The following is a 17,029-nucleotide window of genomic DNA, read 5'->3' on the forward strand; positions in this document are numbered from 1 at the left end:
TCGGTACGGAGTGAAACATGTCGAGCGTTTTTCGACTTAAAATACGTGAGTGACCCGTTCTTAATATATTTAATATATCAAAAATGAAGTCATATCCATGTACAGATGTAGTGTACAATTATTTTCCTTCGTATTTTCACGGAAACGTACGAACGTGTTTGCTATTTCAGTCAGTTTCGGTACAAAAAGTACTGAGGTTGACTGAAGTAGCATGACAAATACGAACGTTTCCGAGAAAATACGACGGAGAACAGTTATGCACTACATCTGTAATTAAAGTTCTTGAAAATGAAGTATACATATATATTCATGAATACAGATTATCATAATAATTTTTGCTTAGGGTGTTATTCCACCCATCCAATGTGTATTTTGTCTCACGTTTTTTTTAATGAGAGAGTGTGACGCAATGACATTGGACAAAGATATTGGATAGATGGAATACCACCCCTAGGAAGTTTGAATCTAGTTGTATTGCCAATGGGGTTGGCCGGTCGAAGTATTTTACAGATGGCGTCAGCTTAGGGTGGTATTTCACTTGGCCAAAATCATTGTCTAATGTGTATTGCGTCTCACATTTTTTAAAGCAAAATGTGAGATTTAAATACACATTGGACAAGTGGAATACCACCCTTGGGTTTTCCTCTAAATCCCTAGAATACGGTATTTGACTGTATTTAAAATAAATTATTTTACACCATGCATGAAATAAAGCACCAGAAGATTAATAGGGAAATGTAGACAGCAGTTATTTTAAGACACAATTTCTATTTTAAAATCCGTATAAAACTATAAAGAGTAGGTAATTTGATTGTGACGTCACATGCTAGTGTTTCATATAAATTCCATAGTAGCGAAATCGTTTTGACAGTTCGAAAAAAGAAACTGATTTGACTAGTAGTCAAATACCCTATTGTGTCAAATTATTGCTTTTTTGGAATTTTACCGTCTTTAAGCCAAATCTCATAGAACAAGATATGAGACGGGGGAAACCTGTGCTCACGCCAAACCTTTGATAGTTACTATTCTGATTACGATGAATTACATTAGATGTTTTTTTTTGACAAATGATTTTTCTGTGAAAGGTTTAAATTCCATTAGAACCATAGTAATGCATGCATGGGCGACGCGGGAAACCATTCAGAGCGATAGTATGTTTTAATTATGAACCTTAAATACAGCTAGGTAAGTTTGAAATTGGTATACTCACGACGACGCGACTGGTGACGTTATCTCTGGCGACGGGGGTGGGGAGTGCGGGCGCGGCGGGGGCGGGGGGAAGGGCGGTGGACTTTTTAGCCACGGCGCGTTGACGACGAATTTCCTGCTGCAAGTACAAAATTATATGGTGAAGTATATAGGGGGCGTGCATGAACTATAGGGGGCAGCATAGGAGCCGTCAGATTTTTGCGTATTGCGTGAGCGAGGCGTATTAAGGTTCCGATGTAGCCCACAAGATGGCAGAACCTACTGTGCACAAGGAAACGTACCGACGAGAACGGTAGATGGTAGCACTTGCTTTGGCCAAAGAGAATAAAGTCTATAGAGACGGATTGTCAAAGTAAATTATGTAGCCACTGTAAATTTACTGCCATCTTTCGACAGAACATAAAACTGTTAGAACGCCATTTGACTTTAATCCTTATTCTTTCACTGATATGTGTTAACTTATTAAATATTGATATTCACGCCATCTACTCGACTATAGGCCAAAGGTATGGTTCCATGTTTTCGAGCGATGGCGCCACCACCTTCAGCCTATGCTCGAGTAGATGGCGTTCATATTAATATTTAATAAGTTAACACATATCAGTGTAAGAATAAGGATCAAAGTCAAATGGCGTTCAAACAGTGTTAATCTTCTGTCGAAAGATGGCAGTAAATTAACTGTATAGCTACATAATTTACCATGACAGTAACTCTCTACTTAAAATCCTCTTTGCTTTGGCAATGTACAACATGTGCACATATGTTTCCGATTCAGGCCACAAGATGGCAGACCCTCCAACGCGCACGAACCCTATAGACCATGAAAAAAAACGAATTATCGGTTTTGACCACTCGAACTAAAGGCAATTTTATTTTGTCAAAGGCCGGTCGACATCTGATGCTACGGCACGTCTTGTGAGCCCAAGGGTCTATATTAGGCCCTTTTCTATTTTTGACCTATATTAATGACTTACCTGTGCTCGAAGGTTTACCGGATACAGTTCTTTTCGTTGATAACACGTCTCTTTTGTTTAAAGAGCTCAGAAACAGTGATATAGTTGAGACTATCATAAACCCGGTCTTGCAACCCACAAACAACTTGCTTCTGAACCCGAAGACTAACCCCCTTATCCATAAACGCACTACAAACCTCAATTAGCTAATAATCGTTTGTCCTTATCTGCCATTTTGACTTATGCATTTGTAAGAAAGGGATAAAACATAATTTAACTGAATCAGGCCCGTAAAGTTTTATGAATAAGGAGGTAAATGTATCCGGTTCTCCGCTTGCCGTCAGCAAATAGGTCACAAGCCCAATTTGATTCTCGGACGTTTTAGAGTTTTAGGAAAACACAGTTTTTTTAGGTAACTATCGATTCAAAACTTCAATGGGGATCGCACCTAACTAGCTTAAGTCTTAACTCTTTTCCAGGCAAAGTACGATTTATCGACCACATACGCGCCACTAGAATTCCAACTTTAGCATTCCAATTTAAGATTCAAATTAGATTGCACTTTCGGGAAATCTGACTTGTCTTCAAATGAATCATCAAAGCTGGATTAATTGGGATATATTTGGATTTTTCGCGAAAACCTTATAGATTGGTGTGGCATGGAAAAGGGTTAAGTAGTAAATTATGTTCTAAATAAGAACAAAATAAGAAAAATAACAGATGTAGATACAGCAAGATTGGTTTATTATAGCTACTTTCATAGTCTGATGTCGTACGGAGTCCTAGTGTGGGGATGAGCTGAGATGGTGAGAGCATATTTATTCTTCAAAAAAGAGCAGTGCGAGGTGCGAGCAATTTATAATTTAAAGTTTGTCAAAAGACTGCCTCATTTCAATCCAGAGAGAATCATACTATCTTTGTCTTACACTAGTACTAGCACCCAAAAGAAAAGGATAAGTATAGTTTTCCTGGTTCTTTTCTTACTGACTGACAAATAGGTTTGACCAACTATAAAACCACGCACGTGGATAAGATAACTTTTTCTACTCGTCGACCGTAATTCTTGAATTAAGATTTCGTGTACCAAACTGCAATTGGGTACTTTTAATGTATTGGCTCCTAACTCAACTATAATATTCATTTCGAAACGGTTTAGTCAACTATAATGAAATTGACCAATCACAGCTCGCCGCGGTCAAGAGGACGAAACAAAACCATACCTCAAATTAATTATTTATATTAGTTTGTATAGTAGAATCAATTTCTTCATACGTTACAAACGCGCATGTGACACCCTTAACATAGCGACATCTATAGACTACGAAAACCGCTTAGCGTTGCTGGTTAGTCTCCATAGGCTACGGTGGCCAAAATCGAGACAAAAACTGTCTAAAAATTGAATTTAGCGCGGAGCAAGTACCAGGGCCTCATGAGTTACGAGAAGGTGTCGCTGTCCAACCCGCCGGGCAGCGGCGGCCGGGACGCGGAACGAGTATGAAGATTGAAGGTATCGCGGCTGCTCGAGTATCTTAGCTATATACTTTTGGTATGTTTACCTAAGATATGATTCTACTAGTTTAAAGTATTATTTTTCTTGACGCGTAGAAACGTAAACATTATTACATTAGTTACGTAGTTCTTTATTTATGAAGTTATTGTACGCCATGAAACATTATGAGAATCTTCCAGAAATTAAGTGACATACATAACTATAATACGAGAAATAAAGGAAAACTTGCGGTGCGGCGGTTGCGATTGTCAAAAGTTTGAAAGTCGTTTGTAGGGCAATCGATTTTTCCAACAAAACACCTGGTCTCAACAGATTTACCATACCGTCAATATGAAAGTGTTGTAAATACCAATTTAACTAACTAAACTAACTATAAAATATCAGATTATTTAACTGATAAAAATGTTTGGGATGATTGTGATATTGTAACGTAAAGAGTAGATACTAATTCTGTATATGTGTTTAATTATTACTAATAATAATACGAGTACAATCTGATATGTAACAACAATGTAATGTACACGACGGACACAAGTGTATCTTGTATACCTATGTAACAAATATGTCGGAGAACGGCTGAATTGTGCCATCTATCGCCTTCAAGAGGCGTTTTATCACGCAACCTTTGACAAATAGAGCAAACTAGGGTATTAAGTACACCTGAGTGGCGTTCGGCGCAGTTCCGCCCAGGCGTCATAGAGAGCGCTGTCAAAACAAATGCAATCCAGAACAATAGGGTATTATACTGTATTTAAAATAAATTATTTTACACCATGCATGAAATAAAGCACCAGATAATTATTAGAAAAACACAGATGGAAGTTATTTTTAAACACAAGTTCTATTTAATAAATCGTATAGAAATATAAAAAGTAGGTGAGTTGACCGTGATGTCACGATGTAATGTTTCATATGAATTTCATATTAGCAAATCGTTTTGACAGTTCTAAAAAAGTGACTGATTTGACTAGTAGGAAAATACCCTATTGTGCCATCTATCGCGCTCAAGAGGCGTTTTATCACGCAACCTTTGACAAATAGAGCAAACTAGGGTGTTACAGTACACCTGAGTGGCGTTCGGCGCAGTTCCGCCAAGGCGTCATAGAGTGCGCTGTCAAAACAAATGACATCCAGAACAATTGAAGTTATGCTGTCAATCAATCTTCAGAAGGGAACGATGAGAACTAACGGGAGAAGAATTCTAGTAATTGAAAAATTGCTTCTAGTAAATATTTTGCATTTATTTCTTACTTTATTTGCGTGTTGTATTCATAACTATACCTATGGGTAATTTATAATTAAGTAACCTACTTTTCATTGTAATAGTCAACTCAGTAACGTATGAAACTTTAGGCCTATTTTTAGTCATTTTTGTAAGACTTATTTGTAAAAGGCTGTTTGTTTTCTAAAAAAAAAATTATGACGTCTGTAGCGGTTTCTGGTCAATTCCACTGGTTTGCTTAAGATGAGAATTGTAACGTGTGCTATGATTTGTAATCAGTCTTGTCCAGTAAAGGCAGTAAGTTGAATATCGCATTTCATTGAAAGCCCTCGTCATCCACGATTGAAGGTTCTGATGTGCAATTGTGCATCCGATAGTATGATACGCCCACGATTCCCGACAAATAAATCGTCGGGTGACAAGCTAAAATCACAAAGTACTATCAAAAAATTAAAGTAACAATGCACTTTATTACACTTGTAACACGGTTTATTGTCCAATAATTTCAATGGTGTTAGTTAGTGACTTTTGCTTGTCACCCGACGAAATAAAAATAAATAAAATAATGAGGTTAACAATCGTGTACAGTCAGAAGTTCCTAAGCGGGCGTGATAATGATCTTGACGCGACTTTATTGTTAAGAGAATAAGAGCGTGTCAAGGTAATTTTGAACACCTCGCCCGCTTAGCAACTACCGCTGCTGACTGTACTATTGTTTTAAAAAAAGCGACCGTGTACGGTATTTGCCGCAGCCGGATTTAGCCGTTAGTCCTACCAATAGCAAAAAGAATAGATAGTATAGAGGGGTCCTGTCATTGTCAATTTTGTAGTCACGGTACATTTACTGCCATCTATCGACACACGATTAAAACTTCAAATAAAATTGAAAATGTATAAAATAATCAAAATATGTTTACGGATAAATGATTCTTAATTTTTATTGTTCCATATTGACCCATGTTCTTTCACTGATATGTGTTAAAATTGTTAAATACCAAACGGTGTCGCTAACGCCATCTAGCCGAGAATAGGCCAAAGGTAATGGCGCCATCTATTCGAGAATGACTTTTCCTTGGCCGTCCGAGGCACGTTTTTTTCTTAGACTTTATTTATCTTATACGGAGTTATATATATCTCTGCCAATAGTTACCAATATTTAGTATGTGTATGTTATGTTAGTGTATTTAGTGTGTTGTGTAGTGTTTAGTGTGTTATCTAATACCTTAAAACGAGCAATTCTTGTATCTTATCTTATACCTTTATACGAGCAATTCTTGTGTATTTATTTAATTATAAGTATATATATTTCGGGGATGTCGGAAACGGCTCGCACGATTCGATGAAATTTGCTATATGGGGGTTTTCGGGGGCGATAAATCGATCTAGGTAGGTCTTATCTCAGTGATAACGCGCATTTTTGAGTTTTTATGTTTTCCGAGCAAAGCTCGGTTTCCCCGATATTTGTTATTATGTGAGATCGCTTTTTAGGGTTCCGTATCCAAAGGGTAAAAATGGGACCCTATTACTAAGACTCCGCTGTCCGTCCGTCCGTCCGTCCGTCTGTCACCAGGCTGTATCTCATGAACCGTGATAGCTAGGCAGTTGAAATTTTCACAGATGATGTATTTCTGTTGCCGCTATAACAACAAATACTAAAAAGTACGGAACCCTCGGTGGGCGAGTCCGACTCGCACTTGTCCGGTTTTTTAGAATAAGAGAGCGTTTATTCGAGGATTTCGAGGCAAACAAAAAAAGAAAACAACACGTAACATAACATATAAGCAACGAAATAGGCGATAAGACCGCCTCTTCTTTACCTCTGCTTGTGTTTTTGTTTTCTTTTATTGAGTTGTGCAATAATAGTATTTTATACAATCGTGATATAATAGAGAGCTTTTCAGTCGAGTACCGTGTTTAGGCAACGAAGCTTGCTGAGTTGCCTAAGTGAGGCACGAGATTGAAAAGCTTGATTATATCACTATTGTATACAATACTTTTTCTACGAGGTAACAAAAATAATACTTTAAACTAGTAGAATCATATAGGTAAACAAACCAAAAGTATACAGCTAAGAAACACGAGCAGCCGCGATACCTTCATACTCGTACCGCGGTCCGGCGGGATGGTCAACGACTCCTTCTCGTAACTAATGAGGCCCTGGTACTTGCTCCGCGCTAAATTCAATTTTTAGGCAGTTTTTTTCTCGATTTTGGCCACCGTAGCCTATGACTGACTATGAGACTAGCAGCATGTTGTACGGCCGGACGTCTCTTTCACACTAGTACTTTCATAGCAAGAGAGAAAGAGCAAGTAATGCGTTGTTACCTCCATCTGCGCCGGTGACTGTTGCGGGGTGGCGGCCGGAGTCGCCGCGGTCTTGTCCTCGTCCGAGCGTGTATACTACCCGTACAGCATGTTGTACGGCCGGACGTCTCTTTCACACTAGTACCGTCATAGCAAGAGAGAAAGAGCAAGTAATGCGTTGTTACCTCCATCTGCGCCGGTGACTGTTGCGGGGTGGCGGCCGGAGTCGCCGCGGTCTTGTCCTCGTCCGAGCGTGTATACTACCCGAACAGCATGTTGTACGGCCGGACGTCTCTTTCACACTAGTACCGTCATAGCAAGAGAGAAAGAGCCAGTAAAACGTTGTTACCTCCATCTGCGCCTGTATCTGCGCCGGTGTCTGTTGCGGGGTGGCGGCCGGCGTCGCCGCGGTCTTGTCCTCGTCCGAGCGTGTATACTACCCGTACAGCATGTTGTACGGCCGGACGTCTCTTTCACACTGGTACCTTCATAGCAAGAGAGAAAGAGCCAGTAATACGTCGTTACCTCCATCTGCGCCGGTGTCTGTTGCGGGGTGGCGGCCGGCGTCGCCGCGGTCTTGTCCTCGTCCGAGCGTGTATACTACCCGTAGAGCATGTTATACGGCCGGCCTTCTCTTTCACACTAGTACCTTCATAGCAAGAGAGAAAGAGCCAGTAATATGTTGTTACCTCCATCTGCGCTTGTATCTGCGCCGGTGTCAGTTGCGGGGTGGCGGCCGGCGTCGCCGCGGTCTTGTCCTCGTCCGAGCGTGTATACTACCCGTACAGCATGTACGGCCGGACGTCTTTTTCACACTAGTACCTTCATAGCAAGAGAGAAAGAGCCAGTAATACGTCGTTACCTCCATCTGCGCCTGTATCTGCGCCGGTGTCTGTTGCGGGGTGGCGGCCGGCGTCGCCGCGGTCTTGTCCTCGTCCGAGCGTGTATACTACCCGTAGAGCATGTTATACGGCCGGCCTTCTCTTTCACACTAGTACCTTCATAGCAAGAGAGAAAGAGCCAGTAATACGTCGTTACCTCCATCTGCGCATCTATCTGCGCCGGTGTCTGTTGCGGGGTGGCGGCCGGCGTCGCCGCGGTCTTGTCCTCGTCCGAGCGTGTATACTACCCGTACGGCATGTTGTACGGCCGGACGTCTCTTTCACACTAATACCTTCATAGCAAGAGAGAAAGAGCCAGTAATACGTCGTTACCTCCATCTGCGCGTGTATCTGCGACGGTGTCTGTTGCGGGGTGGCGGCCGGCGTCGCCGCGGTCTTGTCTTCGTCCGAGCGTGTATACTACCCGTAGAGCATGTTATACGGCCGGCCTTCTCTTTCACACTAGTACCTTCATAGCAAGAGAGAAAGAGACAGTACTATGTTGTTACCTCCATCTGCGCCTGTATCTGCGACGGTGTCTGTTGCGGGGTGGCGGCCGGCGTCGCCGCGGTCTTGTCCTCGTCCGAGCGCGTATATTCCACGTACGGCATGTTGTACTGGGGACAAACGGGGAAATGTTACAACTTTAGAACAAATCCTAAATCCTAATCTTAAATCTTTATTTAACTCTTCACCTATATTAATTACTAGCGACCCGCCCCAGCTTCGCACGGGTTAAACAAAACAACAAATTATACACCCAAACCTTCCTCAAGAATCACTTTAATGATCGGTGAAAAATCCGTTCAGGGGCCCATTTCTCGAACGATATTAGTCTAATATTATTAGTGTGTTGTCATGGCAACCCATACGATTTGACAGTTCGCGGACTAATATTATTAGTCTAATACCGTTCGAGAAATGGGCCCCTGTAGACTCATATCGACCGGGATATGAACCGTGATTACCTTTTGTTTTGTAACTAACCGTGAATCATTCAAAACTGTTATCCGTTCAGTAGTTTTCGAGTTTATCGCGAACATACATACACACAAACAGACAAACGCGGCGGGGGACTTTGCTTTCCAAGGTGTAGTGATAAACTATAGTCTGTATCTTAAGGTATTTAAAAAAGAGTAAACAAAATCTATCCTCAAATGGCTTCTTAAGCCAGTTGAAGGTAGATGAAAACATTACATGATCAAATAATGTAGGTTAAAGTCAGGTCTGTAGGGCGTGCCAAATAAATCGACATACATATATACGCTCGAAAAACATTACATTTCTTGTGACGCAGTCGGATAAATAGTAGACTTCACTCACCCTTCTAGCAGCCTGTGCTCTTGGTAAAGGCCGAGCCCTCGTCCTCTCAGCGGCTTGTAACTCTAGATACAATGGGGCCAGATGAGTGGAGCCGCGGTATATCCACTCTGTCTTTCTTCCTTCGAAGTATTAGGACCAGGGAACTATGACTCACCCTTCTAGCAGCCTGTGCTCTTGGTAAAGGCGAGCACTCGTCCTCTCAGCTGCTTGTAACTCCAGGTACAATGGTGCTAGACGAGTGGAGCCGCGGTATATCCACTCTGTCTTTCTTCCTTCGAAGTATTAGGACCAGGGAACTATGACTCACCCTTCTAGCAGCCTGTGCTCAGCTGCTTGTAACTCCAGATACAATGGTGCTAGACGAGTGGAGCCGCGGTATATCCACTCTGTCTTTCTTCCTTCGACGTATTAGGACCAGGGAACTATGACTCACCCTTCTAGCAGCCTGTGCTCTTGGTAAAGGCCGAGCCCTCGTCCTCTCAGCTGCTTGTAACTCCAGATACAATGGTGCTAGACGAGTGGAGCCGCGGTATATCCACTCTGTCTTGTTGTCCTTCTTGCCTTCGAAGTACACTAGGACGAGGGAAGCGTCCACTTGGAGGACTTTTGAGACCCACCATTTGCCTGAGGAAAAGAAAGTCGGTTGATTTGATTGTATAATATTGGATATCTAAATCTCCGATTGAATAACTTAATGTCTAACGGGGCATAAGGCCAAGCAAGAATTAATGATTAAAACACATCCAGCATTTTTTTTTATCCGACTGAAAAAAAATGGATTTAAACACCTCGTCCCATACGGTGCTAGAGTGAGAGATACACTCACCGTCCCACCGGTCTTGATGCTCTGCCCGGCATGTAATCTCACCATTGGCCGCTCCGGGTACGCCCGCAGGTAATCCCGGACGAAGTTACGGCTGAAGGGGTGAACTTCGTCCCACACGATGCTAGAGTGAGAGATACACTCACCGTCCCACTCGGTCTTGATGCTCTGCCCGGCGTGTAACCGCACCAAGGGCCGCTCCGGGTACGCCCGCAGATAGTCCCGGGCGAAGTTACGGCTGAAGGGGTGAACTTCGTCCCACACGGTGCTAGAGTGAGAGATACACTCACCGTCCCACTCGGTCTTGATGCTCTGCCCGGCATGTAACCGCACCATGGGCCGCTCCGGGTACGCCCGCAGATAGTCCCGGACGAAGTTACGGCTGAAGGGGTGAACTTCGTCCCACACGGTGCTAGAGTGAGAGATACACTCACCGTCCCACTCGGTCTTGATGCTCTGCCCGGCGTGTAACCGCACCATGGGCCGCTCCGGGTACGCCCACAGATAGTCCCGGGCGAAGTTACGGCTGAAGGGGTGAACTTCGTCCCACACGGTGCTAGAGTGAGAGATACACTCACCGTCCCACTCGGTCTTGATGCTCTGCCCGGCGTGTAACCGCACCATTGGCCGCTCCGGGTACGCTCGCGGATAATCTCGCACGAAGTTACGGCTGAAGGGGTGAACTTCGTCCCACTCGGTGCTAGAGTGAGAGATACACTCACCGTCCCACTCGGTCTTGATGCTCTGCCCGGCGTGTAACCGCACCAAGGGCCGCTCCGGGTACGCCCGCAGATAGTCCCGGGCGAAGTTACGGCTGAAGGGGTGAACTTCGTCCCACACGGTGCTAGAGTGAGAGATACACTCACCGTCCCACTCGGTCTTGATGCTCTGCCCGGCATGTAACCGCACCATGGGCCGCTCCGGGTACGCCCGCAGATAGTCCCGGACGAAGTTACGGCTGAAGGGGTGAACTTCGTCCCACACGGTGCTAGAGTGAGAGATGCACTCACCGTCCCACTCGGTCTTGATGCTCTGCCCGGCGTGTAACCGCACCATGGGCCGCTCCGGGTACGCCCACAGATAGTCCCGGGCGAAGTTACGGCTGAAGGGGTGAACTTCGTCCCACACGGTGCTAGAGTGAGAGATACACTCACCGTCCCACTCGGTCTTGATGCTCTGCCCGGCGTGTAACCGCACCATTGGCCGCTCCGGGTACGCTCGCGGATAATCTCGCACGAAGTTACGGCTGAAGGGGTGAACTTCGTCCCACTCGGTGCTAGAGTGAGAGATACACTCACCGTCCCACTCGGTCTTGATGCTCTGCCCGGCATGTAACCGCACCATGGGCCGCTCCGGGTACGCCCGCAGGTAATCCCGGACGAAGTTACGGCTGAAGGGGTGAACTTCGTCCCACACGGTGCTAGAGTGAGAGATACACTCACCGTCCCACTCGGTCTTGATGCTCTGCCCGGCATGTAACCGCACCATGGGCCGCTCCGGGTACGCCCGCAGATAGTCCCGGACGAAGTTTCGGCTGAAGGGGTGAACTTCGTCCCACACGGTGCTAGAGTGAGAGATACACTCACCGTCCCACTCGGTCTTGATGCTCTGCCCGGCGTGTAACCGCACCATGGGCCGCTCCGGGTACGCCCGCAGGTAATCCCGGACGAAGTTACGGCTGAAGGGGTGAACTTCGTCCCACACGGTGCTAGAGTGAGAGATACACTCACCGTCCCACTCGGTCTTGATGCTCTGCCCGGCATGTAACCGCACCATGGGCCGCTCCGGGTACGCCCGCAGATAGTCCCGGACGAAGTTTCGGCTGAAGGGGTGAACTTCGTCCCACACGGTGCTAGAGTGAGAGATACACTCACCGTCCCACTCGGTCTTGATGCTCTGCCCGGCGTGTAACCGCACCATGGGCCGCTCCGGGTACGCCCGCAGGTAATCCCGGACGAAGTTCCGGCTGAAGGGGTGAACTTCGTCCCACACGCGCGGGGCGCACTCACACACGAGGCGCGTGTTGGCGTGCTGCACGTACTGCGCGTAGCCGTCGTCGAAGAATATCAGGTATCTGTGGGGATCGAGTAGTCGCTAACTTATCACAGACGTATACTCTGTGTCTTTAGGTATTTAAATAGAAGTAAACAAAATCTACCCTCAAATGGCTCCTTAAGCCAGTTGAGGGTAGATGAAATCATTACAAGATCAAATAATGTAGGGTAAAGTCAGGTCGTTCAGTTACATCTCCAGGCGGTTTTGTAATTGATCGGTTAACCAATATATGTTATAACTACCCGAAAATGTACCAATTATTTGTTTACTTTTATTTAAATACCTAAAGATACAGACTATAGTCTTATCCATGTGATATTACATTTATAGTACCGAAGGTATATACATAGACACGTACCACAGCTGATCTGAGATCTGCGGGCGCAGCACGGTTCCATTTTTATCGCCTATCACTATGCGCGTCCCTTTCGCACTTACATACTTGTTAGAACGTGACAGGCATGGTGACAAGCGATAAAAACGCGACCGTGCTAAGCCGCCTGATCAGTCGGTCAGTAAACTCGAGGGTAGGTTAAGATTTTTATAAATAATTTAATGTCATAATTTAGTGGTAGTAACTTGTCTTTTCAATATATCTTTGAACACGAACGGACGTGTATTTGCGTTATTATTTAGTTACCCTAGTGTTCCTGGCTCCTATACAGGATGGCCAAAAAATAAGTGCATTCCCGTTGCCAGGGAGGTTTTGGGATTATACTGAGCAACTTTTACTATGGGACCAACCCCGAAATCGCGAAAAAGTATCGCCAAAAAAAAATCGCTAGTATATGATAAAAAAACGATCAGCAGAGACAGCAACGTCATGTCATGATATTGATAACATTCACAACCTTCATAAGGTTCAATAATTTCACTTTTTGAACTTTTGAAATTCTCGCTCGCTCAAGTCTTAAGCATAACATTTTTTTACTTCACGTTTTATTTAAATACTAGCGAGCCGCCCCGGCTTCGCACGGGTTAACAAATTATACACCTAAACATTCCTCAAGAATCACTCTATCGACAGGTGAAAACCGCATTAAAATCCGTTCAGTAGTTTTTGAGTTTATCGCGAACATACAAACAGACAGACGCGGCGAGGGACTTTGTTTTATAAGGTGTAGTTTGTTTAGGCAGGGTCACAGAATAAATAATAGTACTAGGTACAGAAGACTCACTCTCTAACAAAACGCGTCTGTTACGATCAGGACAGATATGGCCGCTAGGTGGCGACAGCGCCACGCGCGGCTTATGGCTAGCCACCAAAATTGGTGTGGAACGGATTTACTTTTAGCTACCTGTAGCAAAGCGACGAAATCGCGGAGTGAGTCACGCCTGACAGGGTTTTAAGTTTAAATAGTTTAATAAAGTTCTATACCTGAAATTGTTGACCGGGTTGGGTATCTCGGCCACGATGCCGGAGTAGTACGCCTCCTTCTTTTCTCCTTCTTCTTTCTTCTCCACGCTGACGCGATGGTCTTTGAACAGCGCGACTACTCGGGTACCTGCAAACAGATTGTTTTAAAACTAACTACAAAAAAGAGGGAGCTATTTTCATTGCAGTACCATCGCCCACCCTGTTGTGGCGCATCACTAAGACTGCACGCGCACATCACTAGCCGCAAACCCGTCCAGGCGACAGCGGGGTGAAGAAGACGCGCGGAGGGAACCGCCGCGCACCGGCACCCGACCGCCATCGCCGCCAAACCTGTGCCGCTCTGCCCCGCCGCTCGCGCTTACGCCTACGCAAGCTATCGCTTGTTTGCTATCGCATAAATTCATAGCGCTTTGTAGAAAATTACATTATAGATTTATACGTGGAGTTCGTGTTTGATTTAATAATCATACAGAGTAGAACACCACACTGTTAACTGTACATCGGTGGGCCTTATGCTTTTTGTTATAAGGTCCATCGATGTACAGTTAATTGTTGCTGTTTGACATTGTACACATGTAATACAATCGATGAATGTTTTGCTAAAGAGATACTTACCAATAGTGAGACGCACTTCCGGCGGTTGTTCATAAGCGAGGCAGCGTGCCGGTAGTAATTTCGTCATTGTCTTTGGTTGCTCGAATCGCACGCGGCACATGGTGAATTGACCGGGCTGTGTACGAAAATACGAATACTCTTTGATAAAAGAAAAGAATTAAAAGTATTGCTTAAAACGATTTGCAATGGAGTGGTTAATTAGTACAGGTTGATTCACGAAAGCTAGCACGAATGGGATGAACGAAACTTTATTGTGTGAGTGACATCAGTATCGGTATACAGTCAGTGCCACAATTTTATTGGTTAACGTGATACACACATAGATATTTTCATTCACTCATTCATTTATTATTTAATCTTTATTGCACAAAACAAAATACAACTGTATAAAAGGCGGACTTTCATTCCATTCGTGCCAGCTCTTGTAAATCGACCTGTAATAAGGGACCACTTTTTCTTCAAGGACGGTGGTCTCAAGCTGTTTTTAATCTCTTGCTAAACATCTATTAAGGTTATAAATTTATGTCAATGATATGTACAGATGTAGTGCATAATTATTTTCCATCGTATTTTCAGGGAAACGTACGAAAATGTCTTGATATTTCAATCAGTCTCGGTACAAAAAGTACTGCCGTCGACTGATCTAGCATGACAAATACGAACGTTTCCAAGAAAATACGATGGAAAACAATTTTGAACTACATCTGTACGTGTCTTTCTGTATATCATTAAATTGTTATTTAAAGGTAAAATTAACATAAAAATTTACCGTCACGGACGAGGCATGACTTGAACTCGCGACTCGATACCAATTTCACATTACCCAACTGCGTCGCGGTTACTTATTTAAAACAAGTAACCGTCAAAAAATCTTTTGATACATACTTTTATTGCCGACTGTACTTTTTCTTCTTTGCATGTCTATCAATTACTTCTCGAGACCTTTCAAATAAGCCTAAGCTCAATGTCTTTATGTTTTTCCATCGAAGAGTTCCTTTGCCAACCTTCCGACTGGATCATTGTCATCGGAAATATCGGAAGTGGTTTAAATTTAAGTTACAAGATTTGAAGCACCATATATACAAAGAGATATATGTAGGTATATTAGGTATATACGCAGTGAAGCTAAATAAAAGTGTGTAAAAACTCACCGTTTTGGGCTGCACCTCCTGTATGCGGACCTTGTGCCAGGCGCCGAAGGAGTTCCTCATGGCGTGCACGAGCATGCCGGGCCGCAGCGGCGCGCGCGCCGCCACGCCCGGCGGCGGCAGCCCCGCCGGAGCGGCTTCAACGGACAGCTTCACTACCGATATGTCCGCGTTCTGTACGAAAAAAGGTTTCACATGGGTGAATCAACTTTTTCTTGTCTCTAGTTGCCGCAGTTACATTACCCTGGAAGACCTTAAGGTGGTTAGCTTGCATCTATCTACTTTCGAATGTTTATTTGCGCTAAATTAACAGTAAAACTTTGTTTTAACGTCTTACTATCAATTGAGCGCGAATAAACATTTGAAAGTACTACACAGATGCGCACTTATTTATGTAGTAATAGTGTGTAATTACTTAATATAACGCAATTGTTTTTTGTATCGAAAGCGAACCACCTTAAGGGTTTTCATTTACATTACATTGCCAACTACTAAGGTAAACTGCAATTAAAAATTGCATGCAATTTCTTGCTTGTCTATTACCTCGCTTTAAAACCCTTAAAGACGTTTCAGATAGTCAGCTAAATTTTTAATACGTATTACGATAGGCACGTTTAAAGATAGCATAAAGAGAATTTTTAAAGGCATAAGGGTGACAGAAATTATGCAAAATTGAACCCCATCACCTCGAAATAAAGTTCAATCTTAGATGGGAAATATATTGTATATATTGTGTGCCTTATAAAAGCTTAAATAAGTGATTAACTTACGTCATCGTCATTTTGAGCTGTCAAATCTGCAGACGGAGCCGGTTTTGTTTCCTGCAAAAAAATATTGTGAGTAACAAATTGTGATTTAGTTTTTTTATTGCGTATTTCTTGTTTAATTTGTAGGAAACAGTAGAATATATTCTAGCTGTTTAGCGGTTCACTGTTTGTTGAAAAATAAATTGCTTAACCCTTTTCCAGGCCTCAATCTACAAGGTTTTCCCGAAAAATCCAAATGTATTCCAATTAATCCAGCTTTGCTGAAGACAAAGAGGATTTGAAGTAGAGAGTTACAGTCATGGTAAATTATGTAGCTACAGTTAATTTACTGCCATCTTTCGACAGAATATTAACACTGTTTGAACGCCATTTGACTTTGATCCTTATTCTCTAAGGCCCACTTGCTCCATTCCACTAACTCGGGGTTAACCGGTGAAGCCTGGAGTGACCATGGTTACCAGTACAATTTGACAATAGGTTAACGGTTTAACCGCTTAATCCCGGGTTAGTGGGATGGTGCAAGTGGGCCTAACTGATATGTGTTAATTTTTTAATTATTAATATTCACGCCATCTACTCGAGCATAGGCTGAAGGTTGTGGCGCCATCGCTCGAAAACATGGAACCTTTGGCCTATAGTCGAGTAGATGGCGTGAATATCAATATTTAATAAGTTAACACAGATCAGTGAAAGAATAAGGATCAAAGTCAAATGGCGTTCTAACAGTTTTATGTTCTGTCGAAAGATGGCAGTAAATTTACAGTGGCTACATAATTTACTTTGACAATCCGTCTCTATAGACTTTATTCTCTTTGATGAAGACAAGTCAAATTTCCCGAAA

At 43.5% G+C, this 17,029-nt stretch overlaps 1 protein-coding gene across 1 annotated transcript in view; it reads right to left on the bottom strand.

Annotated features, from left to right (window-relative positions):
- LOC134803797 (uncharacterized) overlaps positions 1 to 17,029 on the bottom strand; it is a 63,510-nt gene that overhangs the window by 24,649 nt on the left and 21,832 nt on the right. Inside the window, exons 15-22 of the mRNA XM_063776633.1 lie at positions 16,192 to 16,242; positions 15,425 to 15,595; positions 14,274 to 14,388; positions 13,659 to 13,785; positions 12,100 to 12,299; positions 9,836 to 10,026; positions 8,589 to 8,696; positions 1,211 to 1,327 (exon numbers count right to left, since the gene is read on the bottom strand). Coding sequence (XP_063632703.1) covers positions 1,211 to 1,327; positions 8,589 to 8,696; positions 9,836 to 10,026; positions 12,100 to 12,299; positions 13,659 to 13,785; positions 14,274 to 14,388; positions 15,425 to 15,595; positions 16,192 to 16,242 — 1,080 coding nt within the window. The remainder of the gene's footprint in view (positions 1 to 1,210; positions 1,328 to 8,588; positions 8,697 to 9,835; positions 10,027 to 12,099; positions 12,300 to 13,658; positions 13,786 to 14,273; positions 14,389 to 15,424; positions 15,596 to 16,191; positions 16,243 to 17,029) is intronic.

This window comes from Cydia splendana, chromosome 27 (assembly GCF_910591565.1).
Source record: "Cydia splendana chromosome 27, ilCydSple1.2, whole genome shotgun sequence".
Taxonomy (NCBI): Eukaryota; Metazoa; Arthropoda; class Insecta; order Lepidoptera; family Tortricidae; genus Cydia; species Cydia splendana.